Source organism: Girardinichthys multiradiatus, chromosome 23 (assembly GCF_021462225.1).
Source record: "Girardinichthys multiradiatus isolate DD_20200921_A chromosome 23, DD_fGirMul_XY1, whole genome shotgun sequence".
Taxonomy (NCBI): Eukaryota; Metazoa; Chordata; class Actinopteri; order Cyprinodontiformes; family Goodeidae; genus Girardinichthys; species Girardinichthys multiradiatus.
Window position 1 is genome coordinate 38,355,608 of NC_061815.1, and position 21,518 is coordinate 38,377,125.

At 39.7% G+C, this 21,518-nt stretch overlaps 1 protein-coding gene and 1 long non-coding RNA gene across 3 annotated transcripts; one reads left to right on the forward strand and one right to left on the reverse strand.

The window, feature by feature from the left end:
- Positions 1-1,233: 1,233 nt before the first annotated feature.
- Positions 1,234-19,922, reverse strand: tmem255a (transmembrane protein 255A). 2 transcript variants are annotated; one of them, XM_047352829.1, is made up of 10 exons: positions 19,136-19,922; positions 15,959-16,101; positions 15,200-15,262; positions 12,159-12,248; positions 6,066-6,131; positions 5,850-5,935; positions 5,250-5,318; positions 4,761-4,923; positions 2,876-3,031; positions 1,234-2,593 (listed from the first exon to the last, which is right to left on the reverse strand). In XM_047352829.1, exons 1-10 carry the CDS (start codon positions 19,194-19,196, stop codon positions 2,450-2,452), a joined length of 1,041 nt encoding a protein of 346 aa, XP_047208785.1. In that variant the 5' UTR covers positions 19,197-19,922; the 3' UTR covers positions 1,234-2,449. The 2 variants fall into 2 exon arrangements, with proteins under 2 accessions (XP_047208785.1, XP_047208786.1); XM_047352830.1 differs by lacking the exon at positions 5,250-5,318 and having other exon boundaries at positions 19,136-19,920.
- On the forward strand, positions 10,354-17,098 carry LOC124859926. The gene is made up of 3 exons (XR_007036223.1): positions 10,354-10,687; positions 15,941-16,107; positions 16,732-17,098. It is a non-coding gene; the product is annotated as an uncharacterized LOC124859926 (long non-coding RNA).
- Positions 19,923-21,518: the final 1,596 nt, after the last annotated feature.

Here is a 21,518-nt window from a genome sequence, read left to right on the forward strand (position 1 = left end):
GTTCAGTAATTCGATTCAAAATGTGAAACATATATAATATATATTAAACACAGAGTTATCTATTTTAAGTAGTTCTTTCTGTTCATTCAGATGATTATGGCTTACAGCTAATCAAAAGCCTCATAAAATTTGAATTTTAAAACAAGAATTGAACACAGGAATATCCGCTTGATAATACCTCATGGTCATTAAAGCAGGTATTGGTACCTTTGGCAGTATTTGGCACATACCAATACATGCTGGAAAATGAGATCAGGATTTTCTAAAGCTTATCATCATAGAGAAAGATGAAGTGCTCTACAACCTCCCATTAGAAGGCTGCGCTGACTTTTGACTTAATAAAACACAAAGGTCAAATACCAGCAAATAATATGGCTCTTGAAATCATCACTAACTGGAAACTTCAAGCAGCGTAGATTCTGTGTTTCTCCACTTGTCCTCCAGACTCGGGGACTTTGATTTTCAAATGAAATGCAAACTTTTCTTTCATTGGAAAACAGGACTTTGGACCAATCCAGTTCCAGTTTTCTCTTAATCCCAGGTAAGACAGTACTGACATAACTTCTGGTTTAGTATTAGCTTCACACAAAGGATGGGGCAGTTACAGCCTCTATCCTGGATACGCCTCCGTGTGGTGGCTCTTGAAGGCCTGGCTTCAGCCGCAGTCTTCACTTTGTGGAGTGTGAACTCTTGAATGGGCTTCAGTACAAGGTTGTAGTTGTCCCTGTTGCTTATGAACCTTTTTTGTAAAACACTTTTTCCTTACGGGGCTGCATGGTGGCGCAGTTGGTAGCACTGTTGCCTTGCAGCAAGAAGGTCCTGGGTTCGATTCCCAGCCTGGGGTCTTTCTGCATGGAGTTTGCATGTTCTACCTGTGCATGCGTGGGTTCTCACCGGGTACTCCGGCTTCCTCCCACAGTCCAAAGACATGCCTGTTAGGTTAATTGGTCTCTCTAAATTGACCTTAGGTGTATGAATGAGTGTGTGCATGGTTGTTTGTGTGTTGCCCTGCGATGGACTGGCAACCTGTCCAGGGTGTACCCCGCCTCTCGCCCATAGACTGCTGGAGATAGGCACCAGCTCCCCCACGACCCACTATGGAATAAGCGGTAGAAAATGACTGACTGACTGACTTTTTCCTTACACTAAACTTTCCATTAAGACACTTGGATCCAGCCCTCTGTGCACAGCAACTGTCTGATGAAAAACTGTAAAAGTAAGCATTACACAATATTTCTGTGTTAAAACGTTTTTAATTTATCTTATATGTTACTTTTAATTATAAACTACATTTTGTTTTTTCATTAGCTGTGAGCCAATATCATCATTCTTTAGTGAAATGAATCTATATAAAGTACATGCTAAACATTTTGAACTTTATTTCAATAATCTTTCAGTGATATTCTAATTGACTGTTCTGCATTAAACACTTAAGGAACATGTTTCTGAATAGCTATACAGTAATATGTGTGGGGCTGATTATAAATTTACACCAACCATCAGAAGAGTGAAAGAACAGTATATTTCTACAGCTTCTACTGCATTTCATACATGTGACAGTGTTGGATTTTGAGGTCTGGGTTTCTCTGGAAACACCAATTTCAGAGGAAATTCCGACTTCCTGACACAAATGGAACGAAAAAGTATTTCTACTTACCGTGAAACATATATTTATGCATACCTGCTTTGCAGCTTTCAGTAGAAATAGAATAAATAGTGTTAAATGTATTTTCTCAGCGGCTGCTATAGGTTCGATAGTTTATTTCCTGAATAATATTGCTCTGTTCACCACACAGAAGAGAATAGAAATAAATATCGTGATCTATTTTATATCTTAGGCCTAGCTGTGCTAACTACAACATGCTGCTGTACAAACATGAGCATGTAATGCCTTCATCTCTACAAACAGTTCCTTTTAGTAATGTTCAGAGACTATGAACTGCCTAAGAAATGATGTGTGGGTGTACGACTCTGAAGTTTAGACTTTTCAACCTGATTTATATCTCTGACAGCAGTGGAGTCTCTTTCAGCCAATTTCTTCTGTTCCAGTTGAGGCGGAAAGCACTTTTCTAGTTTCCAATAATGACACATAAACATAAAGTATGAGCTGGAGGAGAGTTTCTGTACAGAATAAGCCCAAGTCTTTACATGGTGCAGTGTTAGATGTCCATATGCATTAAGGCAGATAGATGTGTAAACAAACCTGCCACTGAGTAGGTTGCATCTCTCGGCATGAATATGGACACACAGAGAGGGCAAGAGTGTGAGTGTTGCCTCGGGAACACTTGTTCTCTTCAGCTGGGCTATGTTAGCCCGACCTGTTTCCATCCTTCTCTCACCTTTTCTTCAACGCATCTTTGAATGTTTGTGAAGAAAAGCCCACAGAATCTGAGTGAGTATCTCCCAACACCTGAAAGGTCCTCAGGTGTTTTCTTCTCTTGAAGCCATCCTACGGGCTGTACGGTGGCGGTTTCTCATCAGGGTGTTCATGAGGAGGGGAGTAGCGAGGAGGTACCATGGTGGGCCACAGGTGGCTGGCTCCAGACTGGGAATCATCTGACAGTCCTGAGGAGTCAGGAAACATGTAGGAGCCCTGCGGGAAACAACAAGACATTAATCAGTCTGATATTTTAATTGTTACCACAAATGGATGTTTTTAACTAACATCTTTTTCCTGTGACAACTAAAAAACACCACATTACATCAGTGATTCACAATATTACAACATTTTCATCATAATGAATAAAACAGAAGCATAAACTAAATCTATAGAATAAAAGATACCAATCCTAATATATCTACTGATAAAATTAATATAATCGGAATACATGATGTTGACTGATGCATTTCTGTCATGTTTCCAGCCTTTGTGTACCTGCAGGTCGTAGGCGGTGTAAGGTGGCAGGCAGGGGGCAGTGTTGTGATACAGGTTAAGAGACGTGGTTGGAGGAGGAGGAGGAGGAGGAGCAGGGGGGACAGGAGCAGCTATGGCCTCTGGTTCAGATGTACTCTCTGAAGCAGGAGCAGGCATCTAAAACAAAAAACAAAACAACTGTGTGTGTTTACAGTGACCTCTTTAAATATAGGAACCCTGGAAGAGACATGCTGGCGATTTTTTTTAAATCAAGCCTTTAAATGCATACATCTATTCACTGGGAGGAAAATCCCACTTTAGGATATAAATATAGATGTATATTTTTCTTTTTTTAAGTTACAAGTGCCTCAATTATTGGGACTCCTAACAAGTTGTATAAAGGAAAAGTGGCCTGAAGCATTAAAAATTAAATTATTCTTAATTTTTTAATTAAGTATAATTTAATTGTGTCTAAGAACTGCTAATTATTAATCCATAACTGTCTATTTCCCTGCGGTATAAATATAACATGACAGAGTCCCATATTTCTTAGCCACTCTTCAAAATAGGAAAGACAAGAGATTATACCATTCCAGTAAGACAGACTTCTGTTTACCTTAATAAGTCAGGAAATCGCAGAAAAAACATACTCGCCTAAACTACGGTAAGAGCAATAATTACCAAGTTAAAATAACTGAAACAGTGACAAATAAGGCTGGACAAAGACAGAGTTTTATCTTGCCACCACAAAGAGTGAGCAGGATACTAGGAAAGGTAAAAAGATAAATCTTCAAAGCTCACTGTTAGAAAACTGCAGCAGAGAATGGCATCTTGGCGTTCTCGAGTCTCCATTCGGTTGTTTGGGAGACATGCCTGGAAAATACATTTTCTATCCCACATTCTAAGTTTTCTAAGTGGTAATGGGACCTTAACCCGACCAATGTGCTATGATGAGATGATACTAAAACCGAGTTTTTCAGCACCAAACAGTACAGGTAGGTCTGGTGTAAAAAAAACATTGATGAGAGCAAAGCACCTGATGCCCACTGTTAAGTATGGTGAAACATCTGTGATGCTGCGGGCCTTTGTCTCTTGCAAAGGCCCGAGGAACCTTAATAGAGTTCATTGCATTGTGAACTCATTAAAATACAAAGATACATTACAGGTCAAAAGAATTAGATACACTTTCTCACCTAACGGGTCTCTTTATTTTCATGACTATTTACATTGTAGATTCACACCAAAGGCAACAAAGCTATGATTAAACACACATGAAATTATATAGTAAATAAAAAGTGTGAAATAACTCTAAAAATTTTTATGTTTTAGATTCTTCAAAATAGCAACCCTTTGCTCTGATTACCGCTTTGCTCTCTTAGCATCGTCTCCATGAGCTTCATGAGGTCGTCACCTGGAATGGTTTTTCAAACAGTCTTCAAAGAACTTCCCGGAGGTTCACTGAGAGGTTAATATTCCAGTCATAACAGCAAAGGGTGGCTACTTTCAGGAATCTAAAATATAAAACATACTTAAAGGTGTTTTACAATTTTTCATTTTCTACATAATTCCATATGTGTTCACTCACAGTTTTGATGCCTTTAGTGAGAATCTACTTACAATGTAAATAGTCATAAATATAAAGAAAACCATTAAATGAAAATGTGTTTCTAAAACTTTTGACCTGTAGTATATTTTAACTAAAAAACCGGTGGCTTCTGTCAGGAAACTCAAAATTGTTCATGTGTGGATCTTCAGCAGAATAATGATCAAAAAGATCCATCCAAAAGTGACTCGCCAGACACAAATTTGATCTTGTAGAGGGAGGTTTAGTTATCTAAATTTCACTACAGATATAAATTTCAGTGACTTAACTCCACATACAATCTGTATTAATATCTGGATTTACCATGTCCTTGAAGCCTCCAAGGACAGCTGCAGTAATAATGCCCAGAAAAAGGGCCACGATGTTCAGGATGGTAGCGGACCACAGCAGGTAGTAGAGGTGCACGACGTCCTGGCAGCTTTTCACTTCTGTGTATTCATGGTAGCCTCCCATCACCTCTGCACGGCTAGGCCAATGAGTGGGACAGAGAGGGAAACAGCCTACAGTCAAGCCACAAAGGTCACTGAGAGGGTCAGCGAGAGGAAACTGTTTAAGACGGATAACAGGTTTTGATTTATGGTTGCAATCGTGTAAAGGGTCACTGAGGGTTTGAAAATTCGAGCAGAACTGAAAAGAATGGATAAATGTTTGATCAGCTACAAACAGAACATGCAGAGGAGATGAAATGTACAACACTTTTCTGCGATGGTTTTTATTAAAAACTACATTTACATGAAAGAAAATGCTGAACTCATCTACAATGAGCATTATTGGTCTAAAAAAGGGACCTACTTCCAAATCATGGATGACTTCCTAAACTTTTTCAAAACATCTTTATTCTGAAGTCCCATAAGAGGTTCTCTGAAACAAAAGTCAAAAAGAAAAGAAACATTCTTGTTCTGATACAAAGCTGCAATGCAAATAAATTTCCCACTGAAATTTAGAGATGCACCGATCAGATTTTCCTGGCCGATTCCCGATTTACATTCTTCTTTGGCGTCTGACCCAGATTCAGATTTTAATCAATTCAGATTTTTTTCTAAGCACTAAAACACAAAAGAAAGAAAAATCTAATGGAGGATTTTTGATAGAGGTCATAGTTTTGAATCCAACACAAAATGAAGGACAATGAAAATCATCCCATTTCTGCATCGAAGCGTATGCCCTGACCTTTCTCTGACTTTCTTCAAACTCAGAAATTTGCATCAAAGTACAGGCTGTTGGTTGATGAATTCACTCATTGAAACTTCTGAGAGTTTTTGTACAGAGCCAATCTTCCAATATCTGGCCGATTAATTGGTGCATCTCTACTGACAATCGAAACAATGAAAGTAACACTGCAAACCGAGTTGCCACACTTTAGTTTGGTCTGTTTTTATTCAGTGTACTCACCTCCCACAGTTGTAGAGATCGCAGCAGTAACAGGTGTTGCTCTTCACACGCAGGTTACATGATGACCGTGGCGTTTGGCATGGCACCTGAGGGTCACAAGAAATGTTAGCCCCTTAACTCTTCATCGCCACAGGATATAATAGCCTCACCCACAGACAATTTAATGAGGATAAACTTCATATTTCTAGTGAGTTAAATATATTTAAGGTTTCTTACGTCACGCTCAGATGCAGCTTCACTGGAAAGATACCCACAGCGACCAGCATGCAAAGGCCTGAGGTCCTGCAGGATGACAAATCCCATTGTGTTGGATTTTTTCAAGCAATAAATTAGAATACACACACAGAAATTAACTTCAATAAATATGTTCTGTAAATATCATTGGGAACAAAGGTAAATTTAGTAGGTAAAAAAAACGTATTTAGTATATACCCTTATGTATTTATTATTATATAAATCAGTAACTTGCATTGGGTCAGCTACTGTCAGGTAATTTATCTAACTTCAGGTTTCTTTAACAAATCAGGAAATGAGCTGAAATTTTAAGTACACTGTAGCCCACAGTTTTGCACATTCAAAGAATGGTTCTTTATCTCCATATTATTCTGACATGTGAATATTAATAAATCAAATTATAAACATCTAACAGGACAAACTTATATATGATATAAGATATATGATATTTATGTCATAGCTTGTGGTTCTTTTGTGTCTGCTGCTCTGGGGAAAGATATCTTTAGGCCTGCATGTTTAGTCTTGTTTAGTGTTTAGTGAAAAATGATCAGTCAGTACAGGCTGAGAGCTGAACTTCTATTTTTATTTCCATAATGGAAAAACTACAAGTGTAGCAGAAATGAATACATAATTATTTATGTATAGTTAGTTTTGTGAAGCTGTTTTAACGCTATACCTCAATTTAAACTCTAAAGTAAAAGAAATACTCATGTTTGGTCACCTTATTATGCACAAACGAGTAGTCATGCTAGAACTGGAATGGACCCACAGTGCCTTGCAGAATGATTCATAGCTGTTGAACTTTTTCACATTACAACTACACACTTCATTGTATTTTATCGATATTTTATGTGGTGGGCTCACAGACTACTTCATATTAACTTGATCCATCTTTTCATCAATTTCAACCAGCTTCCCCACAGCATGATGGTGCCACCACCACATTTCACTGTTGGGATGGTATGTTCAAGGTCATATGCTGTGTGAGTTTTCCACTAGAGCACCTTCTCCCACATGTACTGTGGGCTTCTGGGCAGCTTCTTTGACCAGGTCAGGCATAAAGTTGTTGAGGTTTTAAACCAGGATTATGTTCCAACAACATGCCAAGCTGTGAACATTTTCCAGAACACTATTCAACTCGTCATCTGAAAATGGAAAGACTATGGCACGACTGTAAACCCTAACCTGGTCGTTTTAATGATTTGGTGACTTTTGAAAGCACTTTTTAGATATCCATTTGCAAAAAATTGAAAACAATTAATTATTTGCCTTCCGCTTTAAAGTGGTGCCCTACTTTGTTTGGTTTATCACCTAACACACACTGACGTTGTAGTTGTAATGTCACAAAATATAAAGGAAAATCCAAAGGATGTGAATACGATGTAAGGCAATAGAGAAGAGAATAGAATAGAATGTACATACTTTATTTGCAAACCTTTAACTCCCAAACCAATATAATTACGCAACAGCAAATATCCCAACGCAAACCATAGCTACTGTGGTTATTTTAACAATAAACGGATTCATCAGTCTTCCTCCCTCTCCACAGCTACCTCCTCCAGCTTAATTGGAGGGTCTCCGAGACATTCCTGAGCCAGTCATGAGGTACAGTATCCTAGGAAAGTCTTTGGTCTGCCCTGAAGTCTCTTCCCAGAAGGTGTCCATGAGTCTATTGTTACCAGATGCCCAGACAGTCTTAACTGGTTCAGCACCACCTCATATCTGGGCCATGGTCCTCATCTGGGAAAGAATAGATTGCCACTCAATTATGGAATGATCCCACTATGGGGGAAATTTACTGGCAAAAATCAAGAGCATATATTTTCAATTTGAGACCAGGATTCCATTCTGCTTGTACTCAAACTTAGTAATGCCTGCACTCAAAACATCTGCTTTCTTTCAAATATACTCTGTACTCGTACTCGCCGTTTTCCGTTTAACCGGGACCGGGTCGCGGGGGCAGCAGACTCAGCAGAGACACCCAGACATACCTCTCCCCAGACACCTCTTCCAGCTCCTCAGGGGGGAGCCCAAGGCGTTCCCAGGCCAGCCGAGAGACATAGTCCCTCCAGCGTGTCCTGGGCCTCCTCCCGGTGGGACGTGCCTGGAACACCTCCCGAGGAAGGCGTCCAGGAGGCATCCGGTATAGATGCCCGAGCCACCTCAACTGGCTCCTCTCAATGTGGAGGAGCAATGGCTCTACTCCGAGCACCTCCCGGATAGCCGAGCTCCTCACCCTATCTCTAAGGGAGTGCCCGGCCACCCTACGGAGGAAGCTCCTTTCAGCCGCTTGTATCCGGGATCTCGTTCTTTCGGTCATGACCCAAAGTTCATGGCCATAGATGAGGGTAGGAACGTAGACCGACCGCTTTTCGGCTCAGCTCTCTCTCTTCACCACAACGGACCGGCACAGTGTCCCCATTACTGTGGCAGCCGCACCGATCCGTCTGTTTTCTGTTCTCTCTCAAATCTTTGTTTCTGCGCTCTGATCTAATGCTTCTAGATGATTTCTCCTCCTGCTTGCTTCATCTTCCATGCGCGCAAACTTGCTCTCTGCTCGGATCAAAACTGCGCTCTCAAGTTTCTTCCCTGCTCGCAAATTCTTTTTGCTCTCTCTCAGATTAAAGTTGTATCATCTCCCAGCAACTTATCAGCCAATAGAACGACAGTGTGCAACTGCTAGGTCACAGGCTTAGTTGGGGTGCGCTTGTTTCCTTCTACTGACTGTGCCTGTGTTGCTACAATTGATGACTGAGAACATATTTCATTTGGCTCAGCAATTACTCCAGAATATGAAGCCTCCGCAGAGTCTGTAACAATGGTAGAAAGTATAATATTATAGTTATTTTATTGTGAAGCACTTAAATTATGGAAAATAAAGAAAAAGCATTTATTTATAAAATGTATGATTCAGATATCATAAATAGCTATCCCAATAAGTAACCCAAACCCTTAAAAGGTAAGGTTAGCTTTGTCACCATTTTACTGAAAATATTATTATAATAGTGATATTGTAAATCATTAACTCTATCTTTGATGTACTAGATGAAGAATGCAATTCTTTAAATATGTCTTCCACTGAAAAGATGTGTTTGATTGTCATATATTATTTTAATGTCGTTAATGTTGATGGAAACAAACGTACATATTAAACTACTGAATGTTTAAAATCACTTACTTCAGGATAGTTTGAATTATCCATTGTCATTGTACTTTGCTGAGATGAGCTATTCATTAAAGTAGATTGACCTATTTCACGAAATTGCGATGCACACTGTATGCATAGAAACACTTACTTCCAGATTTTGCTCCGTATGACCTGCGTCAGGGAAGCAGCAACACAGTTACGCTCAGTAGAAGGAAACAAGCGCACCCCAGCTCAGCCTGTGACCTACCAGTTGCACACTGTCGTTCTATTGGCTGATATGGTTGCTAGGAGATGATACGACTTTAATCTGAGAGAGAGCAAAAAGAATTTGCGAGCAGGGAAGAAACTTGAGAGCGCAGTTTTGATCCGAACAGAGAGCAAGTTTGCGCATGGAGGATGAAGCAAGCAGGAGGAGAAATCATCTAGAAGCATTAGATCAGAGCGCAGAAACAAAGATTTGAGAGAGAACAGAGAATATATGAAAGAAAGCAGAAGGTTTGAGTGCAGAATTAAATCTTGCTCTCAAATTGAAAATACGTGCTCTTGATTTTTGGCAGTTAATTTCCCCCATACCCCACAGTCAGCTGTGGTGAGGAGAGGACTGAGCTGAAAGGCAGAGATTTTAATTTACCCATGGATCTACGTTCCTATCCTCACCTATGCTTATGACCTTTGGGTAAGAGTTTAAACATTGAGATCATGTTTACAGGTGGCCAAAATGAGCTGGACTGGGCTCACCTTTAAGCTGCTGTGACGTGCCATACTGTAAAGGCCAGAATTATTCATACCCCTGGCAGATTCAGATTTTACAAAACAAATCTTCTGACTGGAAGTAACGATAACATTTAGGAGTGGGCCCAGCCAGAGTCCTGACTTGTGAAATCTGTGAAGGTTGCTAAAAATTATGTTGATGTGAAGGAGGCTTTCAATCCTGAGAGACAAAAGATGAATCAACAAAATGCCTGTAAAAACCTGTAAAACATTTCAGTCATTATGAAAACCTTTTGATTGATGTTATGCTAATAAAGGCTTTTCAATTTATTAAAGAATCATTTAATATAAATCATTTTGATGTTTAAAATGATTCCCCCTTGTACATTCTATTATTATCTTTAGTGGGGTACTTGTGCCATTTCCTATCAGAGAGAAATGTTTTGGTTTAAAGTAAAGATGAATAATTATTCATCTGAATAAAGATTCATAATTTTGGCCAAAACCTTTGTGCCGCTTTTGACATTCTCCTGTTCTGAATAGCGTATGCGTATTGGTATCAAAGTTTTGGAATTCACAGTGTTCTGCTGTGTTAGGACAGTGTATGTTACTTTTGCTGTGATGTCACAGGATCAATTGAGCTTCTGGGAATAACATTTAAATGCTGTCTGAGTGGTCCGAAATAATCAGAGAGTAGGTGGAGCCGTTAGCTACACTTTCAGTTTCAAATATTCTGCATCCCGAGGTGAGTGAACTTTCATTAGTGCAAACAGCATAGCCTAGTGTAAGATTACGCAATATTAGAACTGGGTCATTGCTGCAATGTTTAAGTAACAGTTGCATCGATTCAGTAACAGTGCATTAAATGTGCAATATACTATACAAAGCCAATAAGAGTGTCCACTGGAATCTTTTCACATTTAAAAAATCCGTGGCAGCCAGCCCTAACTGGTGATTAAACTGTGTTTGTTGCAATGTCAAATGTGCCGTCAGATGGAGCAAGAGAATTATTTTCCTATGACACTGGGTCTTTTATGCCATGGAAATGAAAGACAGATACCAAATAGTGTGAGTGAAATGTTTGGGAGGATCTGAGTAGAATTGCTGCTTCTTGTCATAGAAAGGATCCAATTGAGATGGTCTGGGCATTTACCTTAATTATGCTTTCCTAGAGAGCTGTTTTAAACATGTCTCACTGGCAGGAGGCCCCAGGGCAGGTGGATTCAATTCTTTAGCCCTTAGTTTAATCTAGAAAAAAGCAGGAAACGTGGTGAAAGTCCGCCCCTTGGACCCCATGAGGAACAGCAATTGGATATACTGCCAAAGGCTCCTACTGTACTGCAGTATCATGGTTATCCAACCAAAATGTTCAAACAACATCATGGCGTCCTTTCGCAGGATTCTTATGTGGCCCAAGAACCTGAGGTGCCCAAAAAGAATGCCCAATATTCCAGGTACCCACTGCAGCAGCCCAATATGCCAAAGCAGCATCAAGGTTGCTCTCTACAGGTGTCCAAGAATCCTGAACAGAACAGCCATTCAACAAAACGTTCCCAGCGTAAACGCTACTTAGGGAAGCACAGGGGGGAGATGATCAAATTGCCCCAGAAACCCCCTCATGTCGCCATCAGCTGACCAAGTCTGTCCCAGAAGCGCCACTACTAAACAAAATGCTGTTGGAGCAAAGCATTGGAGTCTGCTTTAAGTTGCAAATAAAAAATTGCACTGAAAAAAAAAAGAAAAAAGCAGGATTTGATTGTGTTATTTTGGGTATAAATGTGATCTGATTTAAAACCTGAAGATGAATGTGATGGCTGTCAGGGGATCATTTTATTGCTCATGCTTATCTTTGATTCAGCAGAGCTTCCCTGTTCCCTGATTACTATCATTTTCCATTTTACCGGCAAATGAAAACCTGCTAATAGGGATCCTCCTTTTCAATCAGCTATGATCTTTTCTCAGCATAATTGTTTTAGCAGTGCATTTGTGGTTAATTACTGTTTTTTACATCATGAGGATTAGTTTTCCCCACTGCTAAATATTTCTGTCCTACCAAGAGCATGCAGCAGCTCTCTCAGCCTGGCATACGTCAGCAGCACCCGTTTACTGCAGACAGAACCTACCAAGCTGCTGTAAGGCTAAGTTTATTAGCTATAGCTAACGTTTTGTTTGTTTTCAAGATGTCTAGAATCCCTGAAATTATTGGTAGTACTTACAATGTGCCTCGCTGCAAAAACTCCATCAACAATAGCGCAGCAAAAGGCGGCAACTGCTCCAAAACTGATGAAGACAATAGATGCAACTAACTGTGGAAGAAAACAGAAATACATCAGCTTCATAAGTTCTTTTTGGGATAAATACATGTATACTAGATTTAATGTATCACCGCTTGGGCACTTGAAGGCTTTAAAGTAGATTAAGGACATGCAAAATAACTGTGGAATCTACAGGGGGCACCACTGATCAGCACTGCACAATATATCGCAAATATCTCGTCATTGCAATATTGGTGTGTGCAACATTCATATCGCAAAGCACTGTTTGGAGAGCAATAATTGTTGGATAATATATTCCAAGTGTTCTGAACTTGCATTTTACATGCTAGTGTAATTTTTAGCCAGTTGGACAGAGTCTCCTGCAGCAGATGCTCACACTGGACACAAATTACATTTTCCCAAAATGCTAATTTGATGTAAGCACAGATGAGAAAGAGAGGAAAGAAGAAAACAGGGATATATCCCACCTGATATAGTCATCGCAATATTGTGCACACTTTCAAATGAATTACTTTCAGTATTTCAGTAACACAAACATGCAACATTCACGCTTTTCACTCAACAAAACAGCAAGTATTCATTTACACCCTATCCTTTTAAAAGAGGTTTGAAGGAGGAAAGAAACCCAAGTAACATCACTTACTGAGAAAATAGGGAGTAACACTAGTCAAAGCAAGTGAATAGATCTCAGTCATAATTTAGAAATGAGTCTTGTTCAAAACTCTAGACAACTTTTTTCCTGCTATGTAATTGATCTAAGTGTTTTCCAGCAGCTTGGCGCTCTGTCCTACATGTTTGTGATGTTTCCCTGCTCCCACACGCTACAGGCGAAGGAATAAATTATGTCATCAGCTTGTCATTGAGTCCTGCAGAGGCCTGTTTAATTACCCAGCAATGGCAGTCCGGTTTGCTGAAGCTGATTTGTATTGGTTGTATAAAGTGAATATGGAAAAATAACTTTTTAAAATAAGAATTTATTTATCTTTACAAAAACATGACCTGAATCTTTAAGGGCTAAATGTTCCTGAAACTAAAGAAATCAAAGGAGCCCATTATTATTATTAATTTCTTATAAAGCATATATTTACATAAAAAATAAGGATGTTATGCAATAAACTTAGAAGTTTTTATTTAAAATGAAATGACAAATACTCCCTAAAGACACAGAAGATCAATAACTTAATTGTCCCCAGGATGTACTGAAACCAGCATTTTATATGGACATAAACTTGGAAGAGTTACTCATAAACCTGTTGTATTTTAAGATTGTTTCACAGGGTTACCTCATCTTTCATGTAGAAATTCTGGACTTTTATGGATTCAACTTCCCAGAGTTCTCAGTCCTTTGTGTTCATTTTTAAATATAAACTACAGAACCTTACTTGTGAATTTATAGCAGATATTTATACAGTGTGGCAGCTTTAAGAAGAGAAATAAAAAAACAGGAAGGAAGGAAGGGATGTAGGATACAAGAAAGGAAGGAAGGAAACATGGAACAGAGGTGGGATATAAGGAAGGAATAAAGGTCAGACACAAGGAAGAAATGATGGGCAGAAAGAAGGAAGGTGGGACACAAGGAGGGAAGGGAAGGGAACCACACAAGAAAGTAGGATATTATGGCAAGAAGGAAAGAAGGAAAGGAAGGACAGTAGGAAGGAGACAACATTGATGGGCAACGGAAAAAGTCTGGAAACAGCCCTAGTAGTGGCTAAAAGAAACCAGAATCAGAAGCAGCTTAATTCACCAAGTTTGTGCACACAAACTAGAAATCTGACTTCAGCTCAACTTTGTTCTCAGTGAAGACATTCTAAATATAAATACATAGAAAAATAAATAACAGCTTTTTCGTATATATGTATATAAACAGTGTTTTTACAAAAGAGAAAAACATGGTTGGATTTGTGCAAATGAGCCTCTTTGTCACTCTAAAACCTAAAAAAGTGATGTAGATATTTAAAATGATTTAATTACATATATTTAAGTAATTTTACCCATAATGGGGCCACTGTTGTTTTTGTGAACAACATTTTTTTTGTTTTTTTGCCCCCAGTGAGTGTGTACTCAAATAAAAAATTGGAATTTGTATTTTTTTTATGTAACATTATGCTACTGCAATAAAATATTTACCTATTGAAGGCTTTCTACACACCCCTAGCAGGGATATAAAAAAATATGGAGGGTGCAGTAACTTAGATAAAGCTTTACGTCATAACAGTGATGACTATCATACTGACACTCACCTTCAGTCTTCTGCCCTCCGAACAGATGGTGATGGAAATATTAGAAATACATTCATCAGTGGTTCTCTTTAAGAGGACTGTTTTTAAGAATGGTTCATTAGAATTAAAATCACAGCTGCCCTTAATTTACAGAACTTTTCCACCTTTACTGTGAGGATTTGTTAACTAAGTACAATTTTTAGAAAAGATTTATTGGCGTAAACATGATTCATTCAATAAAAGCAAACTATTTATTTCTTGAAGGATCATAAAGTGTTACAGTATCATTTTCTTGTGTTCAGAAAAGGTTGTAAATCGTTCTCGTTGTAGAGCCTGTCATCACTTTTTATTTAACCTGCAGAACATTTTACAGCAGAATGATTAAATGTGCCTCAGCTCAGTTTGCTGTATCACAGTGACTGGACCTCCTGCTGCGCTGTAGGTAAAAGCTGTCACAGCATAAACCCATTCATCAGCTCTGACAGACCGAACCTGGCACCTCCCACCTTTTCTGCTCATCTGCAGTTCCCTTCCTTCCTCATTTTGGCTGCAGACATCTGTCCTCCTCCATTTACACCCTGTTTCTATTTCTGGCTGTGTTCACCCTCAACCTCCCCCTCATAGTCCAGGATATTTGCACCAGTACACAACACAAATCTCCTTAGCCCAGTTTGCACTTGCAGACCCAACTGGAACTGATAAAAAAGGAACACTAGCAGGCAAAGCGATCACAGTGGACACAATGGATATAAATCCTCTTACCATCTGCCTCTTGTTCTCTATCAAATGGGCACCAATAATTCCCAGAAAGGAGCCAAAGCCAAGCTGGAAAGAAAACAAATGTTAAGTCACATACCTATTTTGACTTTATGGTTTTAAGTTTAAAGCAGACTTTTCAAGCTGCAGTAGCTGCTCCAAACATGGGAATAGTCTACCCTGTCATATCCGAGTGAGTGTTGAACCGTTTAAATCTTTGCTGAAAACAAATCTGTTCTCCTTGCCGTTTTACTGAAGCAGAATGTGAGACCCAAATATATCTGATAGTTCTAGGTGGTACTTATCTACTTTATTTGTTAGTTTCCTGTTTCGTTTTATTGTTTATACCATTTAACTGATTTGTTTGACAGAATTGTCAACTTCTGTTGTTTATAATGTGTTATATATAAACAAATTCACACTGACATAAAACAGTTTCATTTGGCAGATGTTGAGTTTTATGAGAAACAGTGATCTGAAGAACTGGATTGGAGTGGTTTTATGGATCTTTAAAGCTGAGTTCTGTACAGAAAACATAGTTTTTGACTGGAAGATTTCAGCCTATTTAGCATCAAATTATTCCAATACTGAATAATGAATGTGGAGAAAATCAACCCTTTGGGGACCTATATTACTGAGGATAATCAGTGTCCAGACGTTTCCTGGAAACACTTTAGCCTAATTTAACTAATTATGAACTGCAGGCTAACAAGCCTTCCATCTCATGTCAGTTTCTGCTTCTTACAGGTTTGAATTTGCACTCACAATGACTCCTGGGTAGTAGCCTCCTACTGTGATGTTCTGAGTCCTGGTAGTTGCCGCCAGGCCGAAAATAAGGATCAGCACAGATACAACGAGCAGCATCACCGTCACAGTTATGGATTTCCTCTTCCTTCTCTTAAAGGAACCTACAGGTGCAACAAATAATCAGTTATTACCCACAAACCATGAGGCACTTAGTACTCAGATTTATAGTGCCTTGTAGAAGTGTTTAAATCGCTTGAGTTTTGTCACCTTATGTCACATTACAACCACAAACTTCCATGCAATTTATTTACTATCTTATGTTTTAGACTAGCACAAACGTTTGCCCATCAAAATATAGAAATTTTAGCCAGGTCAGATCTGCCCTGGTCTGAAGTCATTTGCAGTTTCTTACAGGTTTTCTTCTAGGATTGCCCTGTAGTTAGCTCCATCTAACATCTTATCTACTCTGACCAGCTCGTCCAAAGAAAGCAGCCCCATAGCATGATGCTGCTACCACCATGTTTCACTAAAGGGATGATGTGTTCAGGATTATATGCATATATGTTTCCCCCATGCCTAGCATTTTGCAAGTACGCCATAAAGGTTCAATGTGGTCTCAACTGACCAGGGCACCGTCTTCCACACGTCTTGCCACGTCCCTTATAATACAGATCACTCCAGTTCCTCCAGAGTTACCATGAGCCTCTAGGCTGCTTCTCTGTATAATGCTTTCCTTTCCCTGCCTTTGTAGGTTTGCATTTTGCCAATCTCTTTCTATTTTTGGATGATAGATTTTCCAGGCACGTCCCACCAGGAAGAGGCTCAGGGGGCGGCCCAGGACATGCTGGAGGGACTATGTCTCTCGACTGTCCTGGGAACGCTGTTCTTGAGCTTCCCCCAGAGGAGTTGGAGGAGGTGTCTTGGGAGAGGGAAGTCTGGGCCTCTATCCTTAGTCTGCTGCCCCCATGACCCGGTCCCGGATAAGCAGAAGACTACGAGTAGGAGATCTAAACAGAGCTGTGTGATATTGTTTTATAGCCTAACTCTGCTATGAACTTCTCAGCAACTTCATCCCTGACCTGCCTACTGTGTTCCTTGGTCTTCATGAAGTTTGAACAAACCCTTTCGCAGAACAGCTGTATTTATACTGTGATTAAATTACACACAGGTGGACTCTATTTACTATTTATTCTTTATTATTTTGCGGCACAAGTGGATTTTAATTTTTTAGGTTATTGTTTCAAAGTAGGAAGTCAGGAAGTGGGGTGGACAGAGGGAGAAGACATGAACAGGTCTCCAGGGTCAGGACTTGAACCCAGGACAGCTGTGTCAAGGACTGAGGCCTCCATATACAGGCTGTTATTTAATGTCATGGTACTGCATCTTTACCAGAGATCTGTAATGAAATCTAATACTAAAAAAAGCATCTCCAGAGTCTAACGATGATAATGAAATGACTAGTATCTAAAGTGAATCAAAGGTTTTTAGTGAAATCCTTACATTCACAAATGAACAGAACTGTCAAAGCATAATTTAATCTATAACACAAAACATCCTTTGATTTTCAGTGTATGGAATACTATCAAATCACTTTAAAATGTTAAACATCATATTCTGTATCAACAGAATCTTAAGATTAAATATGGGTTTATACAAGTCTTGGAAAGTCTGGAAAAGTGTAGAATTACATTTTACCCATCCATCCATCCACCCATCCATCCATCCATCCATTTCCCTGTATGGTCATCCATCCATCCATCCATCCGTTCGTCCATCCATCCATCAATCTATTCATCCATCCATCTATCGTCCATCCACCTATCCATCTGTTCGCCCATCCATCCATCAGTTGATGCATTCATACATCTATTTCCCCGCACGGTCATCCATTAATCTGTTCATTCATCCGTCCATCCATCTGCTCGTCCATCCTTCCATCTATGCATCTATCCATCCAGTATCCATCCATCATCTATCCATCTTTTCATTTGTCCATCCATCCATCAGTTGGTACATTCATACATCCATTTCCCTGTATGGTCATCCATCCATCCATCCATCCATCCGTTCGCAATCCTGTTAAACTATTTGAAGTCACAACGTGCCAAGTTAATAGGTAAGAAATTAGCAAATGTCATTTTTTCTTGTGATAAAATTTAGGAAAGCAACCATTGTAAAGAACAAGAAACTAAAGGCAAACAACATTTTCCTTTGACAGGTTAAAGTCTTTCGGCTTGCTTTATATTGTCACATAACACTCCTAGCACGATGGTCAAATCATAGGTGAAACTTTGAATAAAAGCAATGAAAATGAATTAGAAATCAGTTTCTTGTATCATCTTGGGCAAACTATGACTTGAGAAAACATAATTTTGTGTTTTACAAATAAAAAAATTGTGAGTGGCAGGACTTAACTGTTGCATGAACACTAAGTCTCATATCTGGAGATCAATAGGAAAGCATGCTTTCCTTTAGTAAACATTTCAGTGTCACCACTGGGACAAGTGAAGAACACAGACTTAGATTAGCAATCCAGAAATACAAGTTGCAGAGCTAGGGGTTACATTTCATCAACAATATAACTATAATGCAACTAAACATTCTGAGGTCATTGCTGTGTACAATGTTTTCAATGTTTCTATATCAAAATAACTAGCTGAGGCTGTTTTCCATTAGAAAATAAATAATAAATGCCCTGGTTCTGCTATCATATTTCCCAATACATGAGAGACCGAGTCAGTGTCAGCTGAGGGTACATATTAGAAATATAACTTTGAAGAAATGGTTATTAAACAACAACTATGTAGTTTAATGTGGTCTTCATTACGGAAATATTAGCAGTCCTTTCTGGCGCATGACTGCATTGTTTGATTGAATCCACTTGGAATAAAGTTGACCAGCATCCTGGTTAAATCCGTGCAGCTTCAGCAGCCATAAAAGACAAACATCCAGGGTGCTGTGGTTACTCAACGGCGCCGCACCTGCAGTGACGCGCTGCGGCCTGGCAATCACAGAAATACCCGCCTGGTTGTGCAACGAGTGTTTTAGCTAGATTTTGCAAACATGGATATTGATGTTTGTGGGGCTGTTCCCAAACTGCTTAAAGGCGGCTGAACGGATATAAATGTACCCAGTCACTTTTATTCAGCAGTAAAAACCTGGTGCAGACACAGCAGTGACCTTGCACACACCTACCCATGCTGGTTTCAGAGAGCGTCAGTCCGCTGGATTGGAGGCTGTGAGAACGGGGCGGCATCTCGCAACAATGTAATAAAATATAAACAATAACAATCACTGCTCTGTGATAGAAATCTGAACGATAACGGGTCACGGTCGTGATCCAACGCTGAGGTTGCGTTCACTTGCTGTGGCATTCTCTGACATTCAGGACCGCTCCGCCTTTCCCTGCTGAGCCCGGGTCTGTCTCCTTCACATTCCCGCGGCTGCTGCAGCGTTTCTCGGCGTCCCTCCCCACGACGTATCGGTGTCGGACAGCAGGTTGCCGGTACTGCGGCTGGCTGTGTGTGCGCATGTCACACACACACCAAAAACAACGTACAGCACCTTGCAGCCTTTTCTTACACTTGTAACGCTAACATTACCGCACGTACGCGCCTAAACGTTACAATACCTCCCGTAAAGACTTCTGTTAAATTTGGTTCCAGCTTTTCCTTTCATCCGCCATTTTTACAAAGTGCCATTATTGTAAACGTCCACAATTTTACTTCACATTGCGGAAAAAATACCGTACAGGGTGAAACATTTATCAAAATATGATAAAATGCGGCATTTTAACCACAGCTGTACAATCTTCGACTTGTTTTATCCTAACATCAAACGGCTTCGTGAGTTTTAGCCAACAAAAACTGATTTGGGACGGACTAGTTGGCAGTTTCTTTAGAGTTCAGCTTTAAACCCGACATTAACACTTTGTAGGCGTAGTTATCTTTGTTTTTTTATGTTTCTATACAGCACTAAGAACAAATTTGTTTAGCTAAAATGTTTACGACAGTTAGAGGAGGTAACGGACGAGTCCTTCAGGGTCTAGCGCCACCACTTGACACAAAGACAGTGGTGCGTTAAATGACTAAATGTTGTAGAGGAAAAAATTTTTCCATTTACGTAAAGATTTCTCAGAATTACCTTTAATCCCATGAGACGCAAATCCCCTATCCAGGAAAACAGGTCAAACAGTTTTATTTGAGGATAAAGGTGTTTTATTTTAGGAATAAATTCGATCACAATTGTTTTTTCTCCATGATCCAGCTTATTATAATTTTAGGTGATTTCCACACAAAATTAAATGGACAAACAAAAAATAAAATAATTTTACATTGCTTGAAATTGCTTTTAAGTTATCTTGCAATTGTATTGTCAATCTTGAAAATAGGAAAGCGACAAAAACTATCATTGAATCATATAAAATTATAGACTAACTTTGTTTTGAGGTACAGTACAGACCAAACGTTTGGACACACCTACTCATTAAAAGAGTTTTCTTTATTTTCATGACTATGAATATTGTAGCTTCAAACTGAAGGCATCAAAACTATGAATTAACACATGTGGAATTATATACTGAACAAAAAAGTGTGAAACAACTGAAAATATGTCTTATATTCTAGGTTCTTCAAAGTAGCCACCTTTTGCTTTGATTACTGCTCCGTACACTCTTGGCATTCTATTGATGAGCTTCAAGAGGTAGTCACCTGAAATGATTTTCCAACAGTCTTGAAGGAGTTCCCAGAGATGCTTAGCACTTGTTGGCCCTTTTGCCTTCACTCTGCGGTCCAGCTCACCCCAAACCATTTTGATTGGGTTCAGGTCCGGTGATTGTGGAGGCCAGGTCATCTGGCGCAGCACCCCATCACTCTCCTTCTTGGTCAAATAGCCCTTACACAGCCTGGAGTTGTGTTTGGGGTCATTGTCCTGTTGAAAAATAAATGATGGTCCAACTAAATGCAAACCGGATGGAATAGCATGCTGCTGCAAGATGCTGTGGTAGCCATGCTGGTTCAGTATGCCTTCAATTTTGAATAAATCCCCAACAGTGTCACCAGCAAAGCACCCCCACACCATCACACCTCCTCCTCCATGCTTCACGTTGGGAACCAGGCATGTAGAGTCCATCCGTTCACCTCTTCTGCGCCGCACAAAGACACGGTGGTTGGAACCAAAGATCTCAAACTTGGACTCATCAGACCAAAGCACAGATTTCCACTGGTCTAATGTCCATTCCTTGTGTTCTTTAGCCCAAACAAGTCTCTTCTGCTTGTTGCCTGTCCTCAGCAGTGGTTTCCTAGCAGCTATTTTACCATGAAGGCCTGATTCACACAGTCTCCTCTTAACAGCTGTTCTAGAGATGTGTCTGCTGCTAGAACTCTGTGTGGCATTGACCTGTTCTCTAATCTGAGCTGCTGTTAACCTGCGATTTCTGAGGCTGGTGACTCGGATTAACTTATCGTCCGCAGCAGAGGTGACCCTTGGTCTTCCTTTTCTGGGGCGGTCCTCATGTGAGCCAGTTTCTTTGTAGCGTTGATGGTTTTTGCGACTGCACTTGGGGACACTTTCAAAATTT

Coding starts and splice junctions, on each gene's coding strand:
- tmem255a (XM_047352829.1), bottom strand. CDS start 19,196: ATGCCGCCCCGTTCTCACAGCCTCCAATCCAGCGGACTGACGCTCTCT. Junction 6,132..12,158: donor TTTTTGCAGCGAGGCACATT/GTAAGTACTACC, acceptor GTCATCCTGCAG/GACCTCAGGCCTTTGCATGC. Junction 5,319..5,849: donor GATCTCTACAACTGTGGGAG/GTGAGTACACTG, acceptor CTTTTGTTTCAG/AGAACCTCTTATGGGACTTC.